General features: G+C 39.5%; 1 protein-coding gene across 1 annotated transcript in view; it reads left to right on the top strand.

Annotated features, from left to right (window-relative positions):
- Positions 1 to 26,481, top strand: part of SLC15A4 (solute carrier family 15 member 4) — a 48,498-nt gene that overhangs the window by 10,107 nt on the left and 11,910 nt on the right. Inside the window, exons 2-5 of the mRNA XM_036741825.1 lie at positions 10,858 to 11,153; positions 22,060 to 22,228; positions 22,838 to 22,915; positions 23,729 to 23,897. Coding sequence (XP_036597720.1) covers positions 10,858 to 11,153; positions 22,060 to 22,228; positions 22,838 to 22,915; positions 23,729 to 23,897 — 712 coding nt within the window. The remainder of the gene's footprint in view (positions 1 to 10,857; positions 11,154 to 22,059; positions 22,229 to 22,837; positions 22,916 to 23,728; positions 23,898 to 26,481) is intronic.

The following is a 26,481-nucleotide window of genomic DNA, read 5'->3' as shown; positions in this document are numbered from 1 at the left end:
CATTCAAATAACTCAGACTATTCAGCACTCACTAGAAAAAGGAGGAAATGGAATAATGTTTTCTGAGGAGCACTGCAGCTCAGAATACAGGCCAGAGTGACCCACACTACAAAGCCGGGACATACAGGACAGAAAGGTGGACATTCACTAATGAAGAATTCGAAACGTATTGGAAAGAAAACCAGAGCTGAAAAGACTATTTGCTTCTTGAATACCCCCAAACAATAGAAATGTAGGAGGAATGAATGAACAAAGATGGCAGTGACAACAACAGTGACTAGTAAGAGCCTTATTTCTAAATGCACACATGGAGACGGGGTGCAAGTGGAACTCTGATAACAGAGAACAAGCGGGCAGGGACGTGTTATGGACAGAACCTGGCCACAGCTTGCCTACAGATGAATGCTTTTATGGGACTACATTACAGCATGGAAGGGTACATGAAAGGGTGTGGGGGTGGTAGGAAACAGAGGGCTAGAGAGGACTGAGAGCTAACAATGAGGGGAAGGTGACATGTGTGGGCTGAGAAAGACATGGGGAGTAAGTGAAGAGAAGGGGGGAAAGATTGAAAAGGGGAGGAAAGGAAAAAGGGCTTACTTTGGAGGTGAGAGGAATTCTACTATGGATGAGTGGAGATGAGGACTTTACACTGGGTGTGGCCTGGGAAAGTTGGTGCCTGAAAAGTCTATTTGTCCTAGGAGGTTGGGAGGTGGGAGAATTCTGGGGGGCAAGAGCATAAATACAGGGAGGAGATTTCCAGGAAAATGTAAAAAAAAAAAAAAAGGTCAACAAAACAGGATATAGATAGGTGGGAGGGGGGGCGGATGAGCTGGGGTAGGGGGACAGGGAGGTACCTTACAGTGGGGCAGCAGCCTCTCTGACACCTACTATAATAGACATTGTTCTGAGAGTGAGGCTCAGTGGCAAAGGAGAATCCATGGGGTAAGCCCTACTAGGCAGAGGCAGAAAGCACCTAGAGGCCTGAGCCTAGAATGGAGGCCTTGGAAGCTTTGGTTGCATGAAGAATACAGAGAAAAGAGAAATACTAGATGACTCTAGGGGTCATGAATCAGAGAATGAGGGTCAGAGTAAACAGAAAGAGAAGATGGAAAATGAAGAGAGTGAAAGAAATCCTTTTTGGAAAGGGACACAAAAAATGAAGTAAGAAACAAATTAATGAATAGGACTAGCTGAAGGTAAAGAGGAAGGGAGACTGAGAAGAAAAAAGAGTGGGAAGAAATATATAATTAGATAAAAAAATAGGAGAAGAGGAACAAAAGTGTATCTAAGAACTACAAACCCTCTCCTTTTGTGGCATATTGATTAGGCACATTTATAATCCAGTCAACTGCCATTGATTTATTTTCTCATTTTACACTCTCAATACTGAATACAAAGTGCTTTGATCAGAGCTCAAACAGCTGAAGGGGAAACACAGAAGGTATCTTTCACTCTGAAATTGCCTTTCCTTATAGGTGCTTGTAACTTCCATAAAGTATGTCTGTCAGACTTCAACCTCAGTACAGAGTGAAGATTGTTTTCTTCTAAAGATTGTTTTCTTCTGTAGTTATTGGTGCCATGACTTGGATTCTAGCATCTGGTAGAAAGACAGCCTCTTCTTGGACCACTGTTCTTCAAACCCCTGGTATCAGTAGAAGGTGACAGATCTTTTGAAAACTCTTAAGAACAGTTTTTGGAGGAAAGCTGTCCATCAAGCTGGTTCCTTGTTTAGGCTCATGGCATTCAACCATTTGAACCAAATCTGTCAGATACATTGCAGGGTAATTGATATATGTATATGTGTGCTTGTCTGTAGCTGTCTTCTGCTGTGCACTGTGAGTTACATGCTTATTGTTCAGTAATTTTCCTATAAATTTAGAAGCCCACTACCAGGACTGGGACTAAGCCAATTTTGGCTACCTCAGACTCCCTATGAACTTCTAGATGTGATGACTGGTCAAGTTCAGAAAGCCAGAGAAATTGGCTGAACCCCATAACCCAGGGACAAGAATGCTTTCACTTTCTCTTTGCTCTTATTATTGAACAAATACCTGGCCTAGAAATATTGTACCTGGTGAATGACTAGGAATCTAACCACTCCTTTCTCCTTCAGGAATCCAGCAAATATAAATGCCATCTCTCCAGGGATCTTGACTGGCAGAGAAGGGGAAAGACTCCTTACGTTGTTTGTTTGCAGACTGCTTAAAGTTCTCAGACTTGCTCAGTAATGGGGTTATGATCACGTCTGTGTGAGAGTGAGGAATGGAGAGCCTTAGAAGTGCCTTTGGGATGTAGACTGGTTGTGAGTTTAGGTTGTCTAGAGGGAACATTAGCAGAATAGTATTAGTTGCTAGAAGGTATTATTGAGATTAGTGTGATAATGACATTGAGCCAGTTACCTGAGGAAAGTCAGTATCTTTCAGTGTCTTAGGTTTGACTCTTGCCCATTTTCTCTGTGAGTGAGCCTTGTGTGATCATGAGGAAATAGACAAGTAGCCATTTTTATGGATAATGAACAGATCCTTAGGCCCCTTATGGATGGAGAGTCTAATTGAAAGATAAATACTATTTTTGGAAATGGGCTATGGAAAATCTTAGGCTAGGGATATCTTTGCCGTGGAAAGAGGAACACTGCTCTTTTATGTATGCATCTGCTTTAGAAATGAGACTTGCAATTTTTTAGATAAATGGTTTTAGTATATACTAAGGGCAGTCCAGTTAAATAATTTCTCAAAGAAATATCCTTGGACATAGATAAGATGGCACGCTTAAAGATATTCTTTGAGACAAGGCCAAAATTAGAAAGAGCTAAGAAAGTCCAGAAGAGACAGAGGGTCCTTTCCTTCTCCCTTCTAAGGAAGAGAGAAAACTTAGACCAGGTACAGATCTCAGAAAAATTAGCAAAGTATTGTGTTTGGTGTCACAAAATAACAGAACTTGAGAGTTGGAAGTGTGTGGGACAAAAAACCACTGGCTCAAGTAAAAAAACCAGAGATGTCTCAGTTTCTCAAGGTAAGAAAAAAAACCAGAAACTTTATTTGATCAAGTCTCGAGAATTGGGCATCTCCCACTACCAGGGTGGAGATAGTAGTGAAGAGAGGCAAGGGGGAGAAGGCAAGCAAGGGTCTATATATCCTTGTACAAACAATTCTAAGAAATCCCCCCCCAGAGGCTGGACCCCTGTCCCCATTTGCGGGGACAGGTGGCCTCACAATCTAACCAGGAATAAGTTTTACCCAATACCAGCACAGAAACTACAGAATTACCTTATAGGGAAACTTTAATGTTAAGATGGCAGTTTGTAAGTAGGTTAGGGGAGGGGGAGGGGGAGAGGGGACTATCACCTGATTTCCCCGAAATCATATGATTTACAGGAAAACGAAACTTAGGCCTAGTGAGGTCCACATCCTAACTAAATTTGTACTATTTGAGTGTCACCTTGCCTGAGTTATTCATAGGGAAGCTTTCACAATCTTGTATTCCACTCAAAGTCCCCCCTCTTATTCCATAGTTGAAAGCTTCCCACATCAATCCTTATATACTTCTTCAACCTCACGATCTAACTCATTGGTCTTCTCTTCAGGATCTAGTTGGTCCTCCAGCTCAACTGGTTCCCATTCCTGCCCCTTCTCTAAATATTGATTCCCAAACATTTTAGATATAAATACATACATACATATATATATATATATATATATATATATATACATACATACATACACACACACACACACACAGATATACCCTGTGAAATCTTCACACTTTATTCTCTCACTACCTCATACAATCCCTCCTCTCCTTGACACTATTTTGAAGATTACACACACACCATTGCTGATATGAACTATCCACCCACCTATCTTCTTCATTCATCACACTTTTATACCACATTTTCTTTCCCATCGTGCTGGTGTCCCCATTACCCTTTTTAATAAATATTGGAAGGATCAATCAGTGTATTGACAAATCAAAGGGGGCAGTCCCCTTTACAAGTACAACTACAGAGACCCAAAAGAAAACAACAATACAGTCATCCCTTTAAAATTGAAAAGTCTCTTCCCATACAGCTGTCTGGCAGGGAGCATCAGTAAAGTCTTCTGGTCCTAGGTATTTGTTTCAGCCATCCCCACAGCTTATTCTTCTTGGAGGAACCAGCTTTATGTCCATTCTCCTACAAAATTTACCTTAGCACAATTTTAAGTTACCATTTCTAATAATTATACCCTGATCATCTTTACAAATTCAGAATTGAAACCTTGGCCAATTGCCATGTTTAAGAAATTCACATCAGAACCCAAATTCTCATACTTTACATGACTCATCACTAATTTCCCCACCAGAGGGATGAGACTCCAGTACATACATAAATCCATTGAATAACCAATTTTTAACGCAGTACATATAAAATCTTAACCTGGTCATGTCATGTTTCCTTGATGGCACTACAAGATAAGCCAAGCCACAAACCATTTTTCTTTTTAGCATCATTAATTGTACCAAAATATTAAACATGCATGATATTAATCAAATAACAAAATAACATTCTCACATTGCTTAAGGAACATTTACAAAGTGAGTTCTAAGTGGCTCGTATGCATTTCTACCCTTCTTCATAAAGCTTTACTAAGTTGGTGCAAAAGTCCATAAGTAACACTAATTCCAAAGCATCCTAACAAAGTTTCTAGTTATTGCAGAATTCTTAGATATCATGAAGTTGTTTTTTTTTTCTTTCAGTCAAAAAGGTGTTGTAATGGAATTTCACGTTGGTAGCAGTAAGAGAGCGATCAAAGGAAAAAATACTACTGCTCTTAGATTCCTTTTTAGACAAAGGGAACATCTTAAAGTGAGTCTTAAGCAGTTTGTTTAAATTTCTGCACATGCCCTAGTTCTAGATAAAAATATTAGATTGCTCAGTAAGATAACACAAAAGAGCTCATATCTTTTACTGACTACTTGCTCTGATCACAGAAATTTGCAATAGAAGGAAAAAAGCAGGGACATGTGACATGCCAAATATGACAGGATAAAACATCCTTGGCTTTGTTTATAATCCAGATATAGTTATGATTCCTCAATTATGTAGTATCTCTTCCACCTCATTGCTACACTCAGAAATAGTTAGGTGAGAAACTTCCTTTCCAAAAGAAAACAGGGGGAAACTGAGGCCAGGAAGATCCCATCCTAGACTGAGACTAAGATTGTCCCTTCAGCTTTTTCCCAAATGCAGATATCCACCTTTAACAGTATGGATCACATTCCTTCTGAGTAGCTTGTGGCATTTCTCTCAGATATTGATGTAATGTAGACAACTATAGCCAGATTCAAACTCAAAACAAAATTAGTTATGGTCCCAAGTGCCTTTTAACCTTAAACAGCAAGTCCCACCAATCACAGCTTAGAGTCAGATACAGAGCTGCAATAAGCAGTAAAGATTTACCAGGACTCACATACATAAGGGATTTAATTAAACATCTTTCATTCTCCACTTTAAACTTGTCCTGGTGTAAAAGCCAAATATTAAAATCCTTTCTATCTGTTGTACATAAACTTTCAATTTCTCAGCAAGCTAAGTTCATTGTTTAGGACCTACATAACTCAAACAAGTTCTTTTTCTGGGGCTGATGACCTTGCCCATGCAGATAGTTTCCAGGGGCCTTGGCAATTTTACAAAATAAGGAGAAGTAACATGGTGCCCAGGAACGGGTTAAATAGAAAAACCTTGGGTCTGTTTGCTATCTTTTGCTGTTTCTCTGAGCATACTTATTCAAGGTTGAGGCTTTCATGCAAAGGATTTTACAAAACTTTTCTTCATAAAAAAAAAAATCTCTCTTTCTCAGAAACAGCTTATAATTTATCGTGATATTATTATTAATTCCTAAGTGCTAAACAATTCTTAAATTTTGATCACCAAACCTTTTCCACATAATTGAGAAAAAAACAAAACTAAACGTACTCTGGTAAATACTATCTCTAAGCAATAACATCAATAGCTTAATTAATGATCTCAGAAATTTCTCAAATGATAGCAAAACAATTAAAGACAAAATTTGGTAATTTAAGATGTCTTAAATTACAATTCTTAACTTAATAACATTTAGATTATAAAAGAAATTGCTTTTCTAACAACACAGATGATACAGCTGCTTACCAAGTTATACAATAAGAAAAATTTTAGAAATATAACAATATCATAAACAATTATCATCTATTTAAACTTGAAAACCAAAACCAATTAATTTCCATTTTGGTGGCTTTACCTCAGTCAGATATGACCCCAAACTGCCTGATACAGAGAATCATTCATCTCATCACCAAAACGTCACATTGAAGAAAATCCACATAAAGTTAAGGAATATGAAGCAATTATTTTTAACTTAAAACAGTTTACATTCAAATAGCATTTATTTTATGCCAAGCATTGTGCCAAGCACCTTTACAATCATGCGATCTTTGTAATACCCCTGGGAATGGATTCCACCACCATCCCCTTATTGAACAGTAAACTACAGTAAATAGAATTTTCTTGGGGCTGTATAATTAATAAATTTCTCAATGCCAAGTAACAATATGCACTTTTAAAAAAATTATTCAAATATGAATTTCTAAATTCCATTCACATTTTTCTTGGGAAAGTTTTACAGATAGTTTGCAATCACCTATTATAATTAGATCGGTTTAAAATGTGCTGGGCTAGTATTCTAACTACTTCTTTTGCCCTGGGTAAAAAGGAAGCCTAAGAAATTTGAATCATTGCTAACAAGGTATAGTCAGTTTCCCTTCCAGGCAGAAGGGGTTGATAATTAAGTGAACAGCAATAATAATAACTCACAATAATCAATATCTTTACCCTAATCAATATCCATATAAGATCCATATAAGTGGGTGGACATAATTTCTTTTATCTCTTCAGAACTTTATTGGTTTTTAACATTAAAACAGTAATCCCAAATAACCTAGTTAACAATCTTACGAGTAAGTGCTGGCTGAATTGTTTTAGCTGTGACCTTCCATTAACTACAGGTAAAATAGAAAATACCTGGTTTTCCAAATGGCAATTAAGGCTGAGAAAATAACTTAACCAGTTTTACACAATTGTTTTCATATTATTTTTTTCTCAACAAAATTCAGATTAAAAATTGCTTTGTCTAACACTATTTTTAGTCACTTAAGTTTGACAGTATAGGAAAATTTTAGTACAGTTTAGAAGTACAATAATAGTACAAATAGAAAGATTTCAGATGACATTAATTGCATTCCCAAATCATTACATATATTAGGCTTACCAAGCATAGAGGCTTTTCTTCTCTCCTTATAGTCGCAGTGTACTTGGTGGTGGTTGGGGGGGGGGGCGGTGCTGGGAAGCTGCAGAGTCCAGCCCCTGAATTAAAGGTCTAAGGAGTCATTGAGGAGGGTCCCTGAGAGATCTTTACTTTCTAATAGGGGTTGTTGGGTTTGGAAGACTAGGAGCAAAAATTCCAGGTTCTGGTGGTATGGGAGCAATTGCCTAGAAGTGTGGGCTTCAGGGTGCCCAGGGGTCTAGGGCTGTTGTCAGTGGGGTAATTATTTTGAAAAGGAGCCAACTCTCTATTGTATATTTATAGCCGAATCACTTTTTAAACTTCCCAAGTAACAAACTTAGGAAAATCACAGCAAGTTAGAAATTATCTATATCTATTGAGATAATTCCTATTCTAGGAAGTATTTTTGTTTCTCAGGAATGTAGTAACAGTCTTTTGGGTAAAATATGTTCAGATGGTTCTCATTCTCTGGTCATATTTCTCTATTTTGGAAGTTTTAAGCCACTATGTGACTTATATGTGACTACTATGTGAGGTCCACATCCTAACTAAATTTGTACTATTTGAGTATCAGCTTGCCTGAGTTATTCATAGGGAAGCTTTCACAATCTTGTATTCCACTCAGAAGGGATGTCAGTGACCTCCAGTCTAACCCATCCACGAAAGGAATATTCTTTATAACATACCCAACAAGTGATCATCCATCTTCTTGGTTGTATGAAAGAGTAAATGTTGATAAAGGTGTTCATTTTTATCTTTTTCATTTATGTCTTTATACATGGAGAATCCTGGAAGGGATAACCCCTAATAAAATTGGAGTTCATTTTAAAAGAAAATGAGAGTTTTCAGTAATGAAACTTCCTCATATTTGACCAGTCGTTTTTTTTCCTCTTGGTTTACGTAACCAAGAGGAGAGGGGGAAAAAAGATGTGTGTATGTGTATATTTGTACACATATACACATATTGTAAAGAGGAAAAAATATAATGCACCTCTAATTTCTAAGATTTATTGTGTTGAAAATTTTCTTTAAAAAGATAACATTTGGGGCAGCTAGATGGTGCAGTGAGTAGAGCACCAGCCCTGGAGTCAGGAGGCCCTGAGTTCAAATGTGGCCTCAGGCACTTGACACACTTACTAGCTATGTGACCTTGGACAAGTCACTTAACCCCAATTGCCCTGCCAAAAACCAAAAAAAAAAAAAATAACATTTATGATTCTACAAAAAAACAAAATAGAACATGACCTTTTAAAATAGGAATTTGCAAGTTATAATGGGTACTATCAATGAAAAAACATTTATTAAAATGCATGCTGCGTAACTGGCATTGTGCTAAGGCCTGGGGATACGAAGACAGAAATAAAATTATCCTGGCCCTTGTGGAGCTTGTATTTTATCAACATGAACTTTCTTTGGATGTAAGTATTCAAATTTCTTAGTTCCTAGATGGTCCCTCATTTGGGGAGTTTGAATGTTTGTGGTCAGTCTTCTTAGTTGTGAATGACACAAAAACTAAAAAAACCAAATTCTACTTTCATGACCCAGACCTTGTTCTTCTGTCCATTGATGGCTCCTGCAAGAGTGACAGTGTCAGGCCCCTCCCTGCAGGGAAAGTCTTTACTTGCTCAGCTCAGAATTGTTGGTGCTCACTTGAGTCCATTCTAGCCTCAGGTAAGTCTGCCACTATCTATACTGACTCTTAGAAATGAGACTTGCAATTTTTTGGATAAATGATTTTAGTATACTAAGGGCAGTCCAGAATGTAAGAATGTTTTTGCTGACTCTTCAGCCAAAGTTGTGACCTTTTTATCCTATCAGGTCAAACAATTTGAAAAAAAAAAAATTTTTGCAAGGCAATCAGAGTTAAGTGACTTGTCCAGGGTCACATAGCTAGTAAGTAACTAGTGTCTGAGGCCGGATTTGAACTTAGGTCCTCCTGACTCTAGGCCCAGCACTCTATTCTTTGCACCACATCGTTAGCTTTTTAGTCTCTTTATTCACCTAGGAGATAGGCCTGATTTTTTTTTTGTCAGCAACAGTAATGAATAATATTCATATAAATCTTTAAGGTTTGCAAAGTGCCCCACAAACAGTTTTTACTTTTTCTTATTTCTCCCTAACTTCCACTGTCCAGTTTAGATGACTGCTTTTCTATGAGCTCTATTCTTGATCCTGAAGAGACCCCGAAGGCTGACAAGATGCTTTTTCTTCTGATCACCTTTGGCCCCCTCTCAATTGCTCTCTGGCTTTTCATGCTATGAAACCCCAAAATGGCTGTTTGAAATTCCAACCTAGATTTGCCCTTGTCCTCTTCAGAATCATTTGAGACATCAGCATTGATTTTGTCATCTGTATCAATATTGGGTAGAACTTTAGGAGTTAGCCTTAAGCAAAAGCTTGTAATGATTTCGAGTTCTTCAGCTCAGCTTTTTCTTTAGACATAATTCCTCAGTTTCCACTTTCATTTAATATGGGTTTAGAGATTAAATTATTTCTGAGGATTGCCCTATACTGATTTGCTACGTGATGCTGTATAACTTGGAGCAAATGATATAGTTGGCAAAAAGTTGTGTGCCACCTTTGGCTGTTGCTGGTAAAGCTATGTTGCCAATTTTGTTGTTAAGTCATCCTGGTACATAATTAAGGTGTTCATAGTATATTTTAGGTACGTTTGTAGTTTACCTGCTTTCATGAGCTGTGTTGCCTATGCCTAAGTGATTCAGTGGATGTGGGGTATTGTTATTTTTAATTTGTTTCTGTGTCTCTGGCCTTCTTGGGATCCAGCACTCATTCCACTCTCCTCAGTGTTGAGATGATCATCATGAAGGTTCCAAGGAGGGCCAGACTGCAAGGTCGCGTTACTTTGACTATTTATTTGATTCTTCTGAGTATCACATTGACCAGGGCACTAACTCAGTTGAGTACCACCAGACCCCAGTTTGCTAGCATTTCAGAGTTTCTGTCAGGCTTTGTGTCTCCCCATGCCATTACTCACCTCTTCTGGCAAGGATGTTGGGGTGGGCTTTGAAGGTGTTTTTGTTATTATTATTATTGTTACCACCACCACCACCAACAATACTCCTCCTCCTCCTCCTTCTCTACTTCTATGTTTCCATAGAGGAGGAAGTCAAGGTCTAGACAAGTGTAAAGTTTTTTGGTTGAGGGTTACCTCAGTTGGAGCCTCAGTTTATTTCCTGAAAGTAGTAGTTTTGGTCTAGTATTGAGCTCTGTAAGGTCTGTCTAAAGTAAAAGTAGAGGGAATTTATGGGCTCTCAGGGTCACTGATATTGAACAGGAAGGGATCTCAGAGGCCATCTTGTCCAGCCTCTTCCTTTCATGAGGATGAGAAAATGGGGGCACAGGCATGGGAAGTGACTTGCCCATGATCACACAAGGTAGTAAGCTTTGGAGATGAGATTTGAATGTGGTTGTCTTGAGTTTCTTAAATACAATTCAAACACTTTGACATAAAAAGTCATTAGAGGAGCTTTCTAATCTATTAGAAACCATGATAGTACTATTGCATTTACTAATATTCTTTTTTCTGTCCTTGTTTTAGGTTAAAGATCGAGGTCCAGAAGCTACTAGAAGATTTTTTAATTGGTTTTATTGGAGCATTAATTTGGGAGCAATTCTTTCATTGGGAGGCATTGCATATATTCAACAGAACATGAGTTTTGTTATTGGATACATCATCCCAACAGTTTGCATTGGAGTTGCATTCATGGTATTCCTCTGTGGTCAGAGCTTTTTTATCACCAAACCTCCTGATGGCAGTGCTTTTACTGATATGTTCAGGATTTTGGCATATTCCTGCTGTTCACGGAAACGATTCAGGGAGCGTAGGAGCAGCAGGTATGTAGTGACAAACCAGTGTAGGCTTTATGGTTAACAGTTCAAAGTTCAATATGGGTGTGAAGTGCATGGGCTGCCATGGGGCTGATATTTAAGCTATAAACCATTAATGTAGGACTTTTCTTCTCTTCCTTTGAGTTTTGGATTCAGGTACTTTTAACAGGAAATTTGGGAGGAAATGAAGCACGCTGAATTACATTTACTTTTTCAGGGCACTGGTTACATCAGCTTACCTTAGTAGGTCCTTTCCTTCTTTCTTAGTTCTAAGCTTCACTCTTTTCTGACTGGCTTATCTTAGCTCTGTTTTGGGATGTAGAAATATGTATGCCTGTTAAGGTTTCGGTAGATGTCTGGGTGACCTGGTCCTGAACTATTGATATCATTGGAATGAACAAGTAGAATACCAGAATTAATACTGGTTTGAAATTTGAGTGGGAATTTCCTGTCTGTTTAGGTCAAGGTTTTTAGGTCTAGGATTGAGTCTGTGGGCCAAATATTCCTTTACTCACATACCAGTTCTACAAAGAATAGAGCCATCAAGTAGCCTGGCAAAAAGCTGGCGTGTGGAGTACATCATTTTCTGTGCACAGATGAGCAGCTTTGGAAAGTGGAATGGGTGCCATTTATAAGTAGCCAGATTAATCCCTTGTTAGTAGTGGAAGGTATAAATACCCAGCTCAGTTTAGAACATAGGAGATTTGTAAATTGAAGTAGAATTATGCAGTTTGAAATGCACATCATCTAAATCCAAGAACCTAAGTCACCATTCAAAGAAAAAAGCAGAAAGGCAAATAAAATAACAAAACACAACAATCCAGAAGAATTATATATAGTATGTATGTAAATTTAATTAGAAACAGTTTAGACTGACTAGCAGCTCTTTTGACTTAAGTAGGCATTCCTACAGAGAGCACAGCAGGAAAAAGGAAGAAAATGAGTGGTTTTGTTCTTGGAAGATGGAGGAAAACAGAAGGGAGAGCATTGGGTGCCCATCATCTAATTGGACTTCAGAGGCAAGTAGGGCCAGAAAGAAGATAGACCCAGTAATAACACAGCAACTATTCCTTAGTGCAAGGAATGGGATACTCCTGGTATTTAGTACTGAAAGGGACTTGAGGGATCACCAAGGCCAATCCCTTTTTTTGACAGAGGAGGAAGTAGGCCCGGAGTGGTAAAGTTACTTGTATACATACAGTTGTCCGGATGGCTCTGGAGACCATGAGGGCCTAGTAGAATTAGACATTTAAAAGAGATATTTGTAGTCTGGGTTACCAGAAATTTATATGAATAACATTTATATATGTTTTTTTTTTGGAGGGGGTAACCAGATATTTATATGATATATATATACACACACACACACACACACACACACACACACACACACACACACATACACGTATATGTACGTATACACACACACATATTTTTTTTTTTGGAGGGGTGAGGCAGGGCAATTGGAGTTAAGTGACTTGCCCAAGGTCACACTACTAGCAAATGTGTCAAGTCTCTGAGGCTGGATTTGAACTCAGATCCTCCTGACTCCAGGGCTGATGCTCTACTCACTGTGCCACCTAGCTGCTCCCATAAGACATATTTTGAGTCATTTGTGAAATAGCCTAGTGTTTCAGCAATCTGGCTAGCAGCTGCTGTGAGAGTGTGTAAAATCAACAACAACCAGTGCACAGAACGCCGCAAGCCCAGGTTCTTTTGATCTGCTTTACTAAGGAAAGCAATGTTAAAGGGTTGACAATTTTACTTTAATCCAGCATACAAATATCACTCACTTAGTTCAGGGGAAAAAGCCAGCACCCTGAACTTCAGAGCAAATACAAATACAAAGATACATTAGAAACAGACCAAATCACAATTCATAGTTACCAAAAAGCATCAATACCTGAGTTCATGAGCCAGGGAGCTCGACAATGGCTGGCCCATAGTCACGTGCCACTCCTCCTGTGGCTCAGAACTCTGAGAAAGAGAAAGCCAACCCTTGGTTTTATGTCTTTTTCAGGGTCAAGGGTGAGTCACACATGTGACTCACCCACGTGACCTAAAATTGTCACAAAGAGGCGACTTAAACCCACATGGTCTAAAAGCCTCTGATGTCCCAAACATGTCACTCAACCCCATGTAATTTAGGCCCTCACCTGAGGCAAGGAGGTCACCAAGGACTCCCAATCTAATCAAGGAAACAAAGGCCAAACTCTTCAAGGGCACTTGGTTGAACTGAGTGCTGAGAGCCCATTTTGATTGCCAACACACCTAGTCATATTTGTAGCCTGTTTTCCATATTTTTAGTGTAGCTACTCTGCATGTTGTATTTAAATTTGAACTGGGTTTTGTTTACTGTTATGAATAGTGAATAGCCATAGCTTGGTGGCACATTGGATCAGGCACTACACCTGGGGTCTGAATTCAAACTTGACCTCACAGAAGCCAGCTCTGTGACCTTAGGCAAGTCATTTAACTTCTGTTTGTTCAGCTGTAAAATGGGGATAATAATAGCACCTATCTCCCAGGATTGAGGTGAGGATCAAATAAAATAACATTTGCAAAGCATTTAACATAGTATCTGACACATAGTAGATGATTTTCCTTCCTCCCTCCCTTCCTTCCTTCCTTCTCTTCCTTCCTTCCTTCCTTCCTTCCTTCCTTCCTTCCTTCCTTCCTTACTTCCTTCTTTCCTCCTTCCCACCCTTTTCCCCGCCTCTCTACTTATTGTGCTTTAATGGCAGCATGTGTAATTATAAGATCATTTGGGAAGATATTAGTAAAGGTAATAACCAGCTGGAAGTTGGCTTTATCTCCTTTAAGGGATAAGAGCCTATTCAGTAAGTAACTTCCAGTGAATAGTGACTCATAGCCAGAAAAACTAATGCATGTCTAGTAGCTGAAGAGTTTATGTGCTATAAGGCTGAATGTCATTGATAACATTTAGTGCTAGGGATTGATTTATACAGAATGATTTCTGTCCCTCCTCTGCTATGGTGATAATGTTGACAGAAGTTGCTGAGGGAACCTGGGTAGTGGTCTGGACCCTCCAGTTAGTTGTGTTAGCTTACAGAAATACCATATGACCTTTCCTTGTTGTTTTTGATGTAAGCACTTAATAGCATAGCAGTTGTGGCCTTTCACCAAAGAATTGCACACTTGTACACACAGTATCGGTTTCAAAATTAGCCAGTTACATAGTATATGTTATGGGGAACAAGTATCTTTGTTTATTATGGTCCTTCCTTACCACAATCGAAGAAAAGGAATTGTTATGAAAATATTTGTACCTGAATGACAAGTGGTAGCAACCTCATTACGTGTGTCTATTGACTTCTCTCCATTACTGGGAGGGAAGGGTAGTTTAAGCCTGGAACTATTCTGTCAGTTCTTGATGTGTAGAGACAGGGCTATAACTGAAGATTTACTGTTTATTTTATATTGCATTCACAGCCAAAAGTAAAGTTCTGGCGCAAGCAGTGCAATGAAATATGGGCGTGTTTGTGTGTGTGTGTGTGAGAAAGAGAGAGAGAGAGAGAGAGAGAGAGAGAGAGAAACAGAGAAAGAGAGAAGACAGAGAGAAACAGAGAAAGAGAGAAGATGGGGGAGGGGAGAGAGGGAGAGAGAGGGGGAGAGAGAGGGGGAGGATGGCTTAGTGGATAGAGCTGGCCTCAGTGAGGAAGACCTGACTTCAAGTCTTAACTCTGAGTCTTACCACCGCATGTCAGTTATCTGCTCAGTAACTAAGAATGTAAGTTGTGGAACACTTGCCTGTCTGCAAATTGGCAGAGATAGTTTCCTCACAGGAAGTTCCCTACACCAATGAAATCACAGCCTTGAACAAATATAAATAAATAAGCAGGCAAATAAATAGATAAATAAATAACTCACTGGGTAGTGTAGACTAGAAAGCAGTAGGAGGAGGCATCTATGAGCCAAATCCAAAGGAGTTTCATCACTGGGGAGAATCTTATTTTAAGGTAGTTTCCTCACTAAGGCACTTTCTCCTTTACCTTTTCATGAAGATTGAAATTTGCTTCAGTGATTTTTATACATTTATAAGTGTATATTTGAAGGTGCGAATAGATTTGAAATAATAAAAAAAATTGGCTTGTACTTCATACACACACACACATACACAATACATACATATATATATATACACACAAAGAATAGCTAAGATTATTTCTAGGGTATATGATTTTTCTAGTGAGTATGATATACATATGTTGGAATGTAATTTTAATTACCCATATATAGTATGATGCTCACCAGATGTATTTGTCATCTGTTGATTGTTTTGGTAGCAAAATAGCCTATGGACTTGTCTCCCAGTCTTCTTCACAGCTGTGAATGGTGAATAACTAAGGTTAGCAGTCTCCTATTACAAGCTCTAAGGTATCATATGCATGGGATCAAGGAGTCAAAGTGTTAGAGCCAGTTCAGTTAACAAGTGTTCACTAAGTGCCTACCACATGATGTTGAGCATTAAAGGAAAAAAGGACCAAAGTAAAAAGTGCTTTTAAAGAGTGTGACGTGTTTTGATAATTTTTTTCCCATTGATTTTAGTCCAAGGGAACAGGCAGGAGTCTTAACTGCAGGCAAGACTGGTTTTCCTTGCCCAGGGAAAGAGCCTCTTCCTGCCTATGTATGAGGGCAATTGAAAGAGTCTGGAGAATAGAAGGGGCAGCTTCTCAGGGAGGAGAATTCTTTTTTTGTCTAATAAAACCCAAGAATTAATATAAACCCACTCACTAAACTATGAGAAAAAGAAAAAATAATTAAAACAACTTTTTAATTATTTCTTTTTGCTCTTCTTTGGTTCTCTTTATACACCCTCCTCCCCCTTGTCCCTTCCTTCCCCTCCATCTGTCCCTCCCCCCACATGTTTTATCTCTTACTTTTAATTTAAAAAATAGTTACAGTGTAGTTCTCCTTAGGCTGCTGTTTTCACTTTAGCATTATTTCGTATATATCTTTCCGTAGTTAGATGTGTTTCTCTGATTGGTCATTTGTAATGTGGTAGCTACTGTATTTAGTTATGTTAATATATATCACCGTTAGTACATCATTTCCTCATTTGGATATTTATTATATACCTCCCATAATTAACAAACATTGAAGAAGGGAAAGAACAGTCAATCAGCAAGCATTTATTAAACACTATGGTAGGGATTGTGCTAGGTGATTGAGATGAAGAAAAAGGAAACATTTTCTGTTTTCAAGAAACTTATATTCTCTAGGGGAGAAAATAAGTACATAAAAGTGTATATGTTGTAAGTATACACACACATATACACACATATACAGAGACAGTAATTTTTTTGAGAGAGAGGCCTGAAGAGCCAGGATGGTCAGGAAAGACTTCATGTAGAAGATGGTTGGGGATCTTCAACTAAATCCAGCACTACTGTGGGAAGCCCCTGGAAGTTGAGGGCCACTAGGCTGCCTGAGGAAGGGGAAACTGGCCCAGCTCAGAGCTTCTGTGGTGATCTTGTTCAGGTGAGTGGCTTGGCCACACTTCCATCCTGGGTGAGATAGGGAGACCTGGTCTCAAACAAAAAGAACAAATGAAGATAGTACTTGAGCTGAGTTTTGAAGAAACATGAGATTCCAAGAAGCAAGGGTAAAATTAGTACATTTAAGAAAGGAAGGATACTTGGTGCAAAGGTGTGGGGGTAGAAGGTATAATATTGTATTTGTGGAATAACAGGAAGGCCAGTTTGGCTTCTACACATCATGTGTGTAGAAGAGAGTAATGTATAATAAGATTGGAAAGGTAGATTGGGGCCGGGGTGTGAAGGGATTTAAGTGTCAAATAGAGGAGTTTATAGTTGATTCTATAGGTAATAATGAGCCGCTAGAGTTTGTTGAATAAGGTGAGTAACTCAGTGAGACTTGTGCTTTAAGAATGCGCCTTTGTCAGCTGTGTTCAGGGTGGATTGCAATGGGGAAAGACTTGAGAAAGAAGAGCAGTTAGGAAACTCTTGCATTTAATCTGGGGAAGCAGTGATAGGGACATGAATCAGGATGGTCACTGTGTGTATAGAGAGAGGGGGGCAGATTGAAGAGATGCTGCTGAGGAAGAAGTGACATAATTGGATATATGGGGGGAAAGAGGAATCAAGGGTGAATCTCAGATTGTGAATCTTGTTACTGGAAGGCTGATGGTGCCCTTGGTAGAAAATAGGCTAATTCAGAAAACGTGGGCTGGAGGTAGGGTGAGGGAGAGAATGAGAATTGGGTAGCTAGATCTGAGAATCATTTGCTTAGAGATTATAATTGAAGCTATGGGAGGCAGAGCCAAGATGGCAGCTGGAAAGCAGGGACTTGCTTAAGCTCCCCCCCAAATCCCTCCAAACACCTGTAAAAAATGGCTCTGAACAAATCCTAGAGCTGCGGAACCCACGAAATAGCAGAGGGAAACAGGTCTCCAGCCTAGGAGAGCCTGGATGGTTGCCAGGAAGGGTCTATCGCATGGTACTGAGAGTGGAGGGCAGCTCAGTGTGGGCTGCTCCAGGACAGACCAGACCTGGAGTCAGCCAGCCGGAAGAGGCCTTGGGGCCATGAAACAGTGAGCTGTGGCAGTTACCAGACTTCTCAACCCGCAAACACCAAAGAGCAGGTTAGGGGAAAACTGCAGGATTGAGTTCAGAGCAGTCTGGCCACCGGCTCTGGGGGTGGAGGAGGTGGTACAGCGGTGGCGGTAGCAGCAGCAGGAAGCTCCTGAGGCTGCTTCCAGAACTGCAGCACCAGCTGCTTCCTGAGTCCCTGGCTCACACGGTGGGAGGAATCTAGCAGTGGATCAGAGTGGGAGTGCAAGGAGCACTTTGTGGGCACAGAGGCAGGTTCTCTTGCTGTTCCCTGCTTGGATCTGGATTGCAGTCCTGGTTGGTGGTTCTTGGGGGAGGAGAAGCACTGCTGTGACAGAGCCTGGGCTGACGGTGGAGTAGAAGTAGCTTGGACCCTAAAGCTTGGGACAAAGTACTCTCTACTCTACAAGCAGTCATATCCTGATTAAAAAGCTCAAGAGTCAAGTAGTTGGCTGGGAACATAAACAGGCAGCAAAAATGAACTCAGACTTAAACTCAGACTCAAACTCAAACTCTAGATTCTTTTTTTACTGACAAAGAAGAGCAAACCATAGAGCCAGAAGAAGTCAACAAAGTCAGAGAGCCTACAGAGCCTACATCAAAAGCCTCCAGGAAAAATATGAATTGGGCTCAGGCCATAGAAGAGCTCAAAAAGGATTTGGAAAAGCAAGTAAGAGAAGTAGAGGAAAAAATTGAGAAAAGAAATGAGTGATGCAAGAAAACCATGAAAAACAAGTCAATGACTTGCTAAAGGAGACCCCCCCCCCAAATACTGAAGAAAATAACACCTTAAAGAATAGACTACGGGGGGTGGAGCCAAGATGGCGGCTGGAAAGCAGGGACTTCTGTGAGCTCCCAGCCAGGTCCCGCCAAAAACCTATAAAAAATGGCTCTGAACAAATTCTAGAACTGCAGAACCCACAAAATTGCAGAGGGAAGCAGGGATCCCACCCAAGACAGCCTGGATGGTCGCTGGATGAGGTCTATCACGCATGGAGCTGGGGGCAGAGGAGAGCGGAGCCCAGCGTGGGCAGCGGCAGGACCAACCAAACCAAGAGCCAGGCGGAACGGGCCCTAGCACCCCGAATCAGTGAGCTGTGGCAGTTACCAGACTTCTCAACCCACAAACACCAAAGACAACAGAGAAGGTTAGTGGGAAAAGTTATGGGGGGACAGAGTGAAAGTTCTTGGGTTTGGCCACCGCCCCAGGGGCAGCAGGGGTGGTGCAGCTACAAAACTACAGCTGCAGTTGCTTCTAGCCCCACGCCCACCTGGTGGGAGGAATTAAGTGGCAGATCAGAGCAGGAGTGCAGAGCCTGCTTAAGATCCCACTCAGGTCCTGGCTGGCTGTTTTTGGGGAAGGAGGAGTGCTGGTGTGGCAGAGCTGGCTGTATAGAAATAGCTCTGAAAACAACAGTGCATCCCCTCAAGCTTGGAACAAAGTACTCTTTACAAGCAGTCATACCTGACAAAAGACTCAAGTGTCAAGTAAGTTGGCTGGGAACATAGCCAGGCAGCAAAAACTCTCTCAGATTCAGACTCAGACTTTGGAATCTTTCTTTGGTGACAAAGAAGACCAAAATATACAGCCCAAAGAAGTCAACAAAGTTGAAGAGCCTATATCAAAAGCCTCCAAGAAAAACATGAACTGGTCTCAGGCCATGGAAGAGCTCAAAAAGGATTTGGAAAAGCAAGTTAGAGGAAAATTGGGATGAGAAATGAGAATGATGTGAGAAGACCATGAAAAACAAGTCAATGACTTGCTAAATGAGACCCCCAAAAAATACTGAAAAAATTATTGAAGAAAACAACACCTTAAAAATTAGACTAACTCAAATGGCAAAAGAGCTCCAAAAAGCCAGTGAGGAGAAGAATGCCTTGAAAGGCATAATTAGCCAAATGGAAAAGGAGGTCCAAAAGACCACTGAAGAAAATGCCACCTTACAAATTAGATTGGAGCAGGTGGAAGCTAGTGACTTTATGAGAAATCAAGATATTATAAAACAGAACCAAAGGAATGAAAAAATGGAAGACAATGTGAAATATCTCATTGGAAACACCACTGACCTGGAGAATAGATCCCAGAGAGATAATTTAAAAATTGTTGGGACTACCTGAAAGCCATGATCAATAAAAGAGCCTAGATATTATCTTTCAAGACATTATCAAGGAAAACTGCCCTAATATTCTAGAGCCAGAGGGTAAAGTAGAGATTGAAAGAATCTACCTATTGCCTTTTGAAAAAGATCCCAAAAAGAAAACTCCTAGGAATATTGTCGCCAAATTCCAGAGTTTCCAGGTCAAGGAGAAAATATTGCAAGCAGCCAGAAGGAAACAATTTGACTATTGTGGAAACACAATCCGAATAACACAAGATCTAGCAGCTTCTACATTAAGGGATCAAAGGACTTGGAATATGATATTTCGGTGGTCAAAGGAGCTAGGATTAAAACCAAGAATCATCTACTCAGCAAAACTGAGTATCATGCTCCAAGGCAAAATATGGATTTTCAATAAAATAAAGGACTTCCAAGCTTTCTTGGTGAAAAGACCAGAGCTGAATAGAAAATTTGACTTTCAAATACAAGAATCAAGAGAAGCATGAAAAGGTAAACAAGAAAGACAATTCATAAGGGACTTATTAAAGTTGAACTGTTATATTTACATTCCTACATGGAAAGATGATGTGTGTAATTTATGAGACCTTTCTCAGTATTAGGGGAGTTGAAGGGAATATAGACAGAGGGCACAGGATGGGTTGAATATGAAGGGATGATATCTAAAAAAGTGAAATAAATTTAAGGGGTGAAAGAGGGTATATTGAGAGGGAGAAAGGAAGAGACAGAATGGGGCAAATTATCTCACATAAAATTGGCAAGAAAAAGCAGTTCTGTTGTAAGGGAAGAGGGGGCAGGTGAGGGGGAATGACCAAATCTTACTCTCATCAGATTTGACTTGAGGAGGGAATAACATACACACTCAATTGGGTATCTAACTCCACGGGAAGGTAAGGGGAAGGGATTACAAAAAGGGGGGGACGATAGAAGGGAGGACAGATAGGGGGAGGAGGTAATCAAAAGCAAACACATTTGAAAAGGGACAGGGTCAAGGGAGAAAATTGAATAAAGTGGGACAGGATAGGATGGAAGGAAATATAGTTAGCCTTTCACAACATGAGCATTGTGGAAGTGTTTTGCATAATGATACATACATGATCTATGTTGAATTGCTTGCCTTTCTAGGGAGGGTGGGTGGGGAGGGAAGAGGGGAGAAAATTTGGAACTCAAAGTTTTAAAAGCAGATGCTTAAAAAAATAAAAAAAAGTAGTTTTTTGCATGCAGTTGGGAAACAAGATATATAAGGAATGGGGCATAGAAATTTATCTTGCCCTACAAGACAGTAAGGGGAAAGGGGATGGGGGGAGTGGGGTGATAAAAGGGAGGGCTGATTGGGGAACGAGGCAGTCAAAATATATGCCGTCTTGGAATGGGGGGGAGGGAGAAATGGGGAGAAAATTTGTAATTTTGTGGAAATCAATGCTGAAAACTAAAATATTAAAATATATACAGTAAAAAAAAATTGAAGCTATGGGAGCTGATGAGGTCACTAAATGAGGAGAGAGCAAAAGAAAAAGAAAGAAGAAAAAATGATAAAATATTAATATAATAACAGCTGGCATTAATAAAGCACTTTACAGTTTGCAAAGTGCTTTACAGGTATTACTTCATTTTTATCTTCACAACAACCCTGTGAGATGCTATTATTCTCTCCATTTTACAGATGAAGATACTGAGGCAGACAGGCAAAGTCACTTGCCCAGGATCACAAAGCTAGTAACTGTCTCAAGTTGGATTTGAACTCAGGTCTTACTGATTTCTATGTCCTTCTGGACTCCACGGGTCTGTCTTAGGAATATTTGTTCTATACATTAACTTAGAATATCGATGTTGTCTGAGCCTTAAGAGATGAGCATAGTAAGCTAAAAGTAGGGAGACTGCCTTCTCCAACATGTTAGAACTGTTGAAGTAGTACTAGAGCACCTTAATGACTTGTGATATAATGCATTTTTCCTACTGAGACCATTTCTTTGAAAGGTGGTATAGTATTTGTACACATTGCCACAGAAATGGCAAAAGGAATATAGGAAAGAAAAAGTGGGGCTGCTAACTCTTAGTGGGCACAGTGTAGTGAATATGAATGTGGAATCCATAAATGTATATAGTAAAACACAAGGATATTCCATTCTCCAAACTTTTTTTTCTACGTTCATTTGGCTACAGATCAGTATTAAACTAATTCTTGTGTTTTATTTCCTAAAGAGAAACCATTGGAGTATTTCAGCAGTCTCGTAAACAAAGTCTGTTTGATTCATGTAAATTGTCCCGTGGAGGGCCATTTACAGAAGATAAAGTGGAAGATGTAAAAGCCCTAGTCAAGATTATCCCGGTTTTCTTGGCTTTGATACCTTACTGGACAGTATATTTTCAAGTGAGTGGAAATAAGTAGAATAATTTGCTTCAATTCCCTATGATGGCTACCCTAGTCCTTTCCCTTGTCTATAAAATATTATTTTGGGTACAGTGTAGGTCAGTAGACAGTAATTAACAAAGGAAACAAAAAGCTTAAGTCAGCCTGTTAGAATGGCTTTGTATGGGACTCTTATCCAGACTTAATCTGTAATGTCTGGGGACAGATATAACGTAGTCAGGAGTTATCTTGTTGACTTTTATGCAAGAAATGTTAAAGAGCTTTCTAGCCAATTGTAAAAACCCTAAAATTCACCTCTTCTGCTCATATACCAGTGTGGCCCCCATAGCTTTTCTAGCTAGGCCTTTCTCTTTCATCTGTAAATTGTAACCACTTAGTACTTTTTAAAAATATTTTTCTTCATATTTGGTTAATATGCCTGATTCACTTATTTCTCCTTCCTTTCATTCCCTGACCATTTTATTTTTCATGGATCAATGTTGAATCTCTATAATTGCTTAGACTGATCCCCCTGTCTGTAGGGTATCAGTGTGGGTATATATCTATAGAGGAGTCATAGTTGCATCTTTAAAACGTATTCTTAATGTCACATTTCTCTATTATATCTAGATGCAGACAACATATGTTTTGCAGAGTCTTCATTTGAGAATCCCAGAAATTTCAAGTATTACAACCACTCCACATACGGTAAATAAAGCCAAAACTATTTCAGTTATGAAAATGGGCTTATTGTGTGGAAAAAAAATTCCTCCTTCAGCTCTTTTCACTCTGTACCCAACCCCCTAAAAGTAATTGTGTGATAAACAGTAGTAAGGATAAGTAAAGGTGTTCTAGTTGAATTGGAACAGTTGCTTGCTCAGGTAGTATGGAGTTTGCTCTGTTTCTACAGAGAAAGGATAAAGTGTGGATTCTGGTAGTGGGTAGTTGTGTGGTTGTTGGCAGTAAATTTGTAATGGAGAGCTAACTTAGGCATGCTGTGTTGCTTAAACATCCCTGCCTTATGCCAGAGCATTGGAGTAGGGTTAGCTAGACCATACCTGAAGTTGTGCAGTTTGGTGCAGTAGTGGTAAGTCGAATTTGTGGTATTAATCGTATCTGTTTCCTGGAGGATCACTTCTTTCATCTAGGTGCCTAGACAGGAAGAAAAACTGCTGTTTCACAAAAATGCATAGACAGAGTAGTGTTACACAGAATGAGTGCTATTTCATATAACTAAGTGGCAATAAATATCTGGCATGGTGACTCCTTCGTCACTGAAAAGTCAGAAGAAACGAGTACCGTTATTTGCTTTATTTCTAAATGATTTTTTCCCCAACTATGAAGTCCTTGTTTCTCAACTATATAATTATGACATAAACCATCAGTAAATACATATGTGGTAGTAAGTGAACTTAAAAATGAAATATACTGTATGCGAAGTTTTCTTCCTTGCTTTCTTAAAAAGATACCTATGTAATTAAGACTGGTAATTTAGCTACTGTCTCCATTTTAATTGTCCAGTTTCCAGCAGCCTGGCTGACTATGTTCGATGCATTGCTGATCCTGGTCCTTATACCTGTAAAGGATAAACTAGTAGATCCTATTTTGAAGAGAAATGGTTTGCTGCCATCATCTTTAAGAAGGATTGCAGTTGGCATGTTCTTTGTCATGTGCTCAGCATTAGCTGCAGGTAAGAATGTGTCAGTGGTACGTAGAAACTGACTCACGTTTCAGCCCCCAAGGACATTCCTACTACAAACATACAGGCCATGTCAATAATAGTGGCAGGTGAGTGGCATGACAGGCATGTGCCCCTCTTAGCACATTCCCTAAAACTTATGTTGTAGAATATAGGAATTTAACTCTTTATACTTTTAGGAAGGGGTAGGGTAGTGTATATTAGGAAACAAAGTGTTTGTTTTTCTTGCTTGCTTAAATAATGCGTAAAGAAAGAAGAAAGGAGAACAGAACATTTATGTGCTAAGTGCTTTACCATTATTATCTCATTTGATCCTCACAACAACTCTGGGGTCAGGTGCTATTATTATCCCCACTTTACAGATGAGGAAACAGGCAAATGGAGGTTAAGTAACTTGCTCAGGGTCACACAGCTAGTAAAGGTCTGAGGTCATATTTGAATTCAGATCCTCCTGACTCCAGGCCCTGCACTGTATTCATTGTATCATGTTGGTAGTTTTTAGTCTCTTTATTCCTCTGGGAGATAGGCCTGATTTTTTCACAACAAGAATAATAACATTTATAGAAATCTTTAAGGTTCATAAAATGCTTTACATATATTACTTCATTTGAGCTTTAACAATCCCACAAGGTAGGTAGTACAAGTATGATTAGCTCCATTTTACATATGAGGAAACTGAGGTTCAGGGAGTTTGCCTATGATCACAGAGCTAGAGAGAAGTGGGATTTTACCCAGGATCTTCCTAGCAAAGACTGTGGCTAATCTGTATACTGTGTACAGGGGGTGTACAGTGAAAGTCTGTGTTAGTAAGTCCTGAAAAGGTTCAGGAAGAAGGAATGAAATTGATGCAGATGATAGGTAACTATGATGGTGCTTAGGGGCTTTCTACATTTTCATCTCTGAAGTCATTTCGTAGAGTTGTTGTTTGTCCTAGTTCTCAAGGAGGACCAACAACATCAGGAAGGTGATGTCTCCATTTGCAGGTGAATTGGATTTAAGTGAAGGAGGGCTGTGCAAAGTCACGCCTCACTCTCTCCTCTGGAGCCCTCTGGGCCCAGTGGCAAGGCATAGGCAGGATGAATAGAGATGGCCCCAGATGAAGTGGGAGACCCTGGCCTTTTTAAGCTAAGGTCTTTCCCAAGTCTCAGTTTGTCTGAGACAATACCCATTCAGTGATTTAAGGGCTAGGTAAGAAATGAGGCAAAAGATACCCTAGTTTGCCTGCTCAAAAAAAAAAATCAATCTGGGAAAAGACCCTCACCTGAAGTCAGGAAGATCTGAGTTCAAATGTAGCCTCAGCAATTGCATTTATGCTTGACCCTTATAAATGCGCTTACAATTTTAGTTAGCTTTCATGTACCTTGAGTGGCTACCAATATCTTGTCTCTTATTTGTGTTTGGAATGTTATTGTAGTAATATTTGAGAGTGGATATTCTCTAAAAATGCAAGGACATAAAAAGTGAAAAGGTAGTCCATTGTAGCTAGTCATTAATCATCCATTATTGTGAAGGAATTACACACAGAAGTGTTGCTGATGGGGTGGTTGACATCGGTTTGGAATAAAAGATGAATGTGCTCATGATAGCAATACATAGATGAACATTTTTATATGTGTACTTGAAGAATTTATGATATTGTCAGTATCAGTAACTCCACTAACTCATATCTCTTGACTTCATAAATTCTAGGGAACTATCTTATGCACAGAGAGGTTAGGGTACCTGCCCAGGGTCACACAGTAAGTGTCAGGGATGGGATTGAACACGCGTCTAAGGCAATCCAAACCCACTGCTTTATCCACTCTGTCAGGTGTTCTTAATTTTAGGTTCTGTGTTTTTGTTTATAATTTGTTGTATTTCATTTTATGCAAATAAAAACATTCTGAGAAGGGGTCTGTAAGTTTCACCAGCCTGTCTAGAAGGCAGAGGATTCCAGAATGGTTAAGAACCCTTTGTACTACAATACAGGACTTACTTTACACGGATAGTGGATCAAATGCTGCAAACCTTTATCGTGCCTAACCATTATTCCTGGTCAGCAGTGAAATTAATGTGAGCAGCAGCCAAGTATATTTGTTCTACAAAAGGGTGTTTCATATAAAAATGCCTTTTTGCTTAGAATCAGTTAAGTTCATTTGTGATATGTGCATATGGTTACACTGAGAGGTTTTGAAAGTTTTTTTTTAAATGAAAAGAAAAGAAGTTTGGTAAGTTGATGTTGTTATGAGGGTTATAGGCATGGTTTTTTAATTCCGCAAAAGTTAAGGGTTCACCACAAGAATCCAGGGAAAGGGACTAGTTGAATAGTAAAGTGTACCTTGATATCTGCTGGCTAGAGCTGAGGACATGTTTCTTAGAATCACAGTGGCCTCAGTCCACACCTAGTCCAGGTCATGTTAGACTTGTTGATACCTGAACCAGAAGCCTTTTCCCCAACTTACCTGACAGATAGTCATTTAGCCTGGGGAAGGTTGAAAACCTCCTGTGTTGGGGAACCTTCTACTATTTGAGGTGGCCCATTCTACTTTTCCATAGCTCTGAGGGTTAGGAACTCTTTCCTTCCATTAAGTCTGCA

Source organism: Trichosurus vulpecula, chromosome 1 (genome assembly GCF_011100635.1).
Source record: "Trichosurus vulpecula isolate mTriVul1 chromosome 1, mTriVul1.pri, whole genome shotgun sequence".
Classification (NCBI taxonomy): domain Eukaryota; kingdom Metazoa; phylum Chordata; class Mammalia; order Diprotodontia; family Phalangeridae; genus Trichosurus; species Trichosurus vulpecula.
The sequence above is the reverse complement of the archived record's forward strand: the minus strand, read 5'-3'. Positions and strand labels throughout refer to the sequence as shown.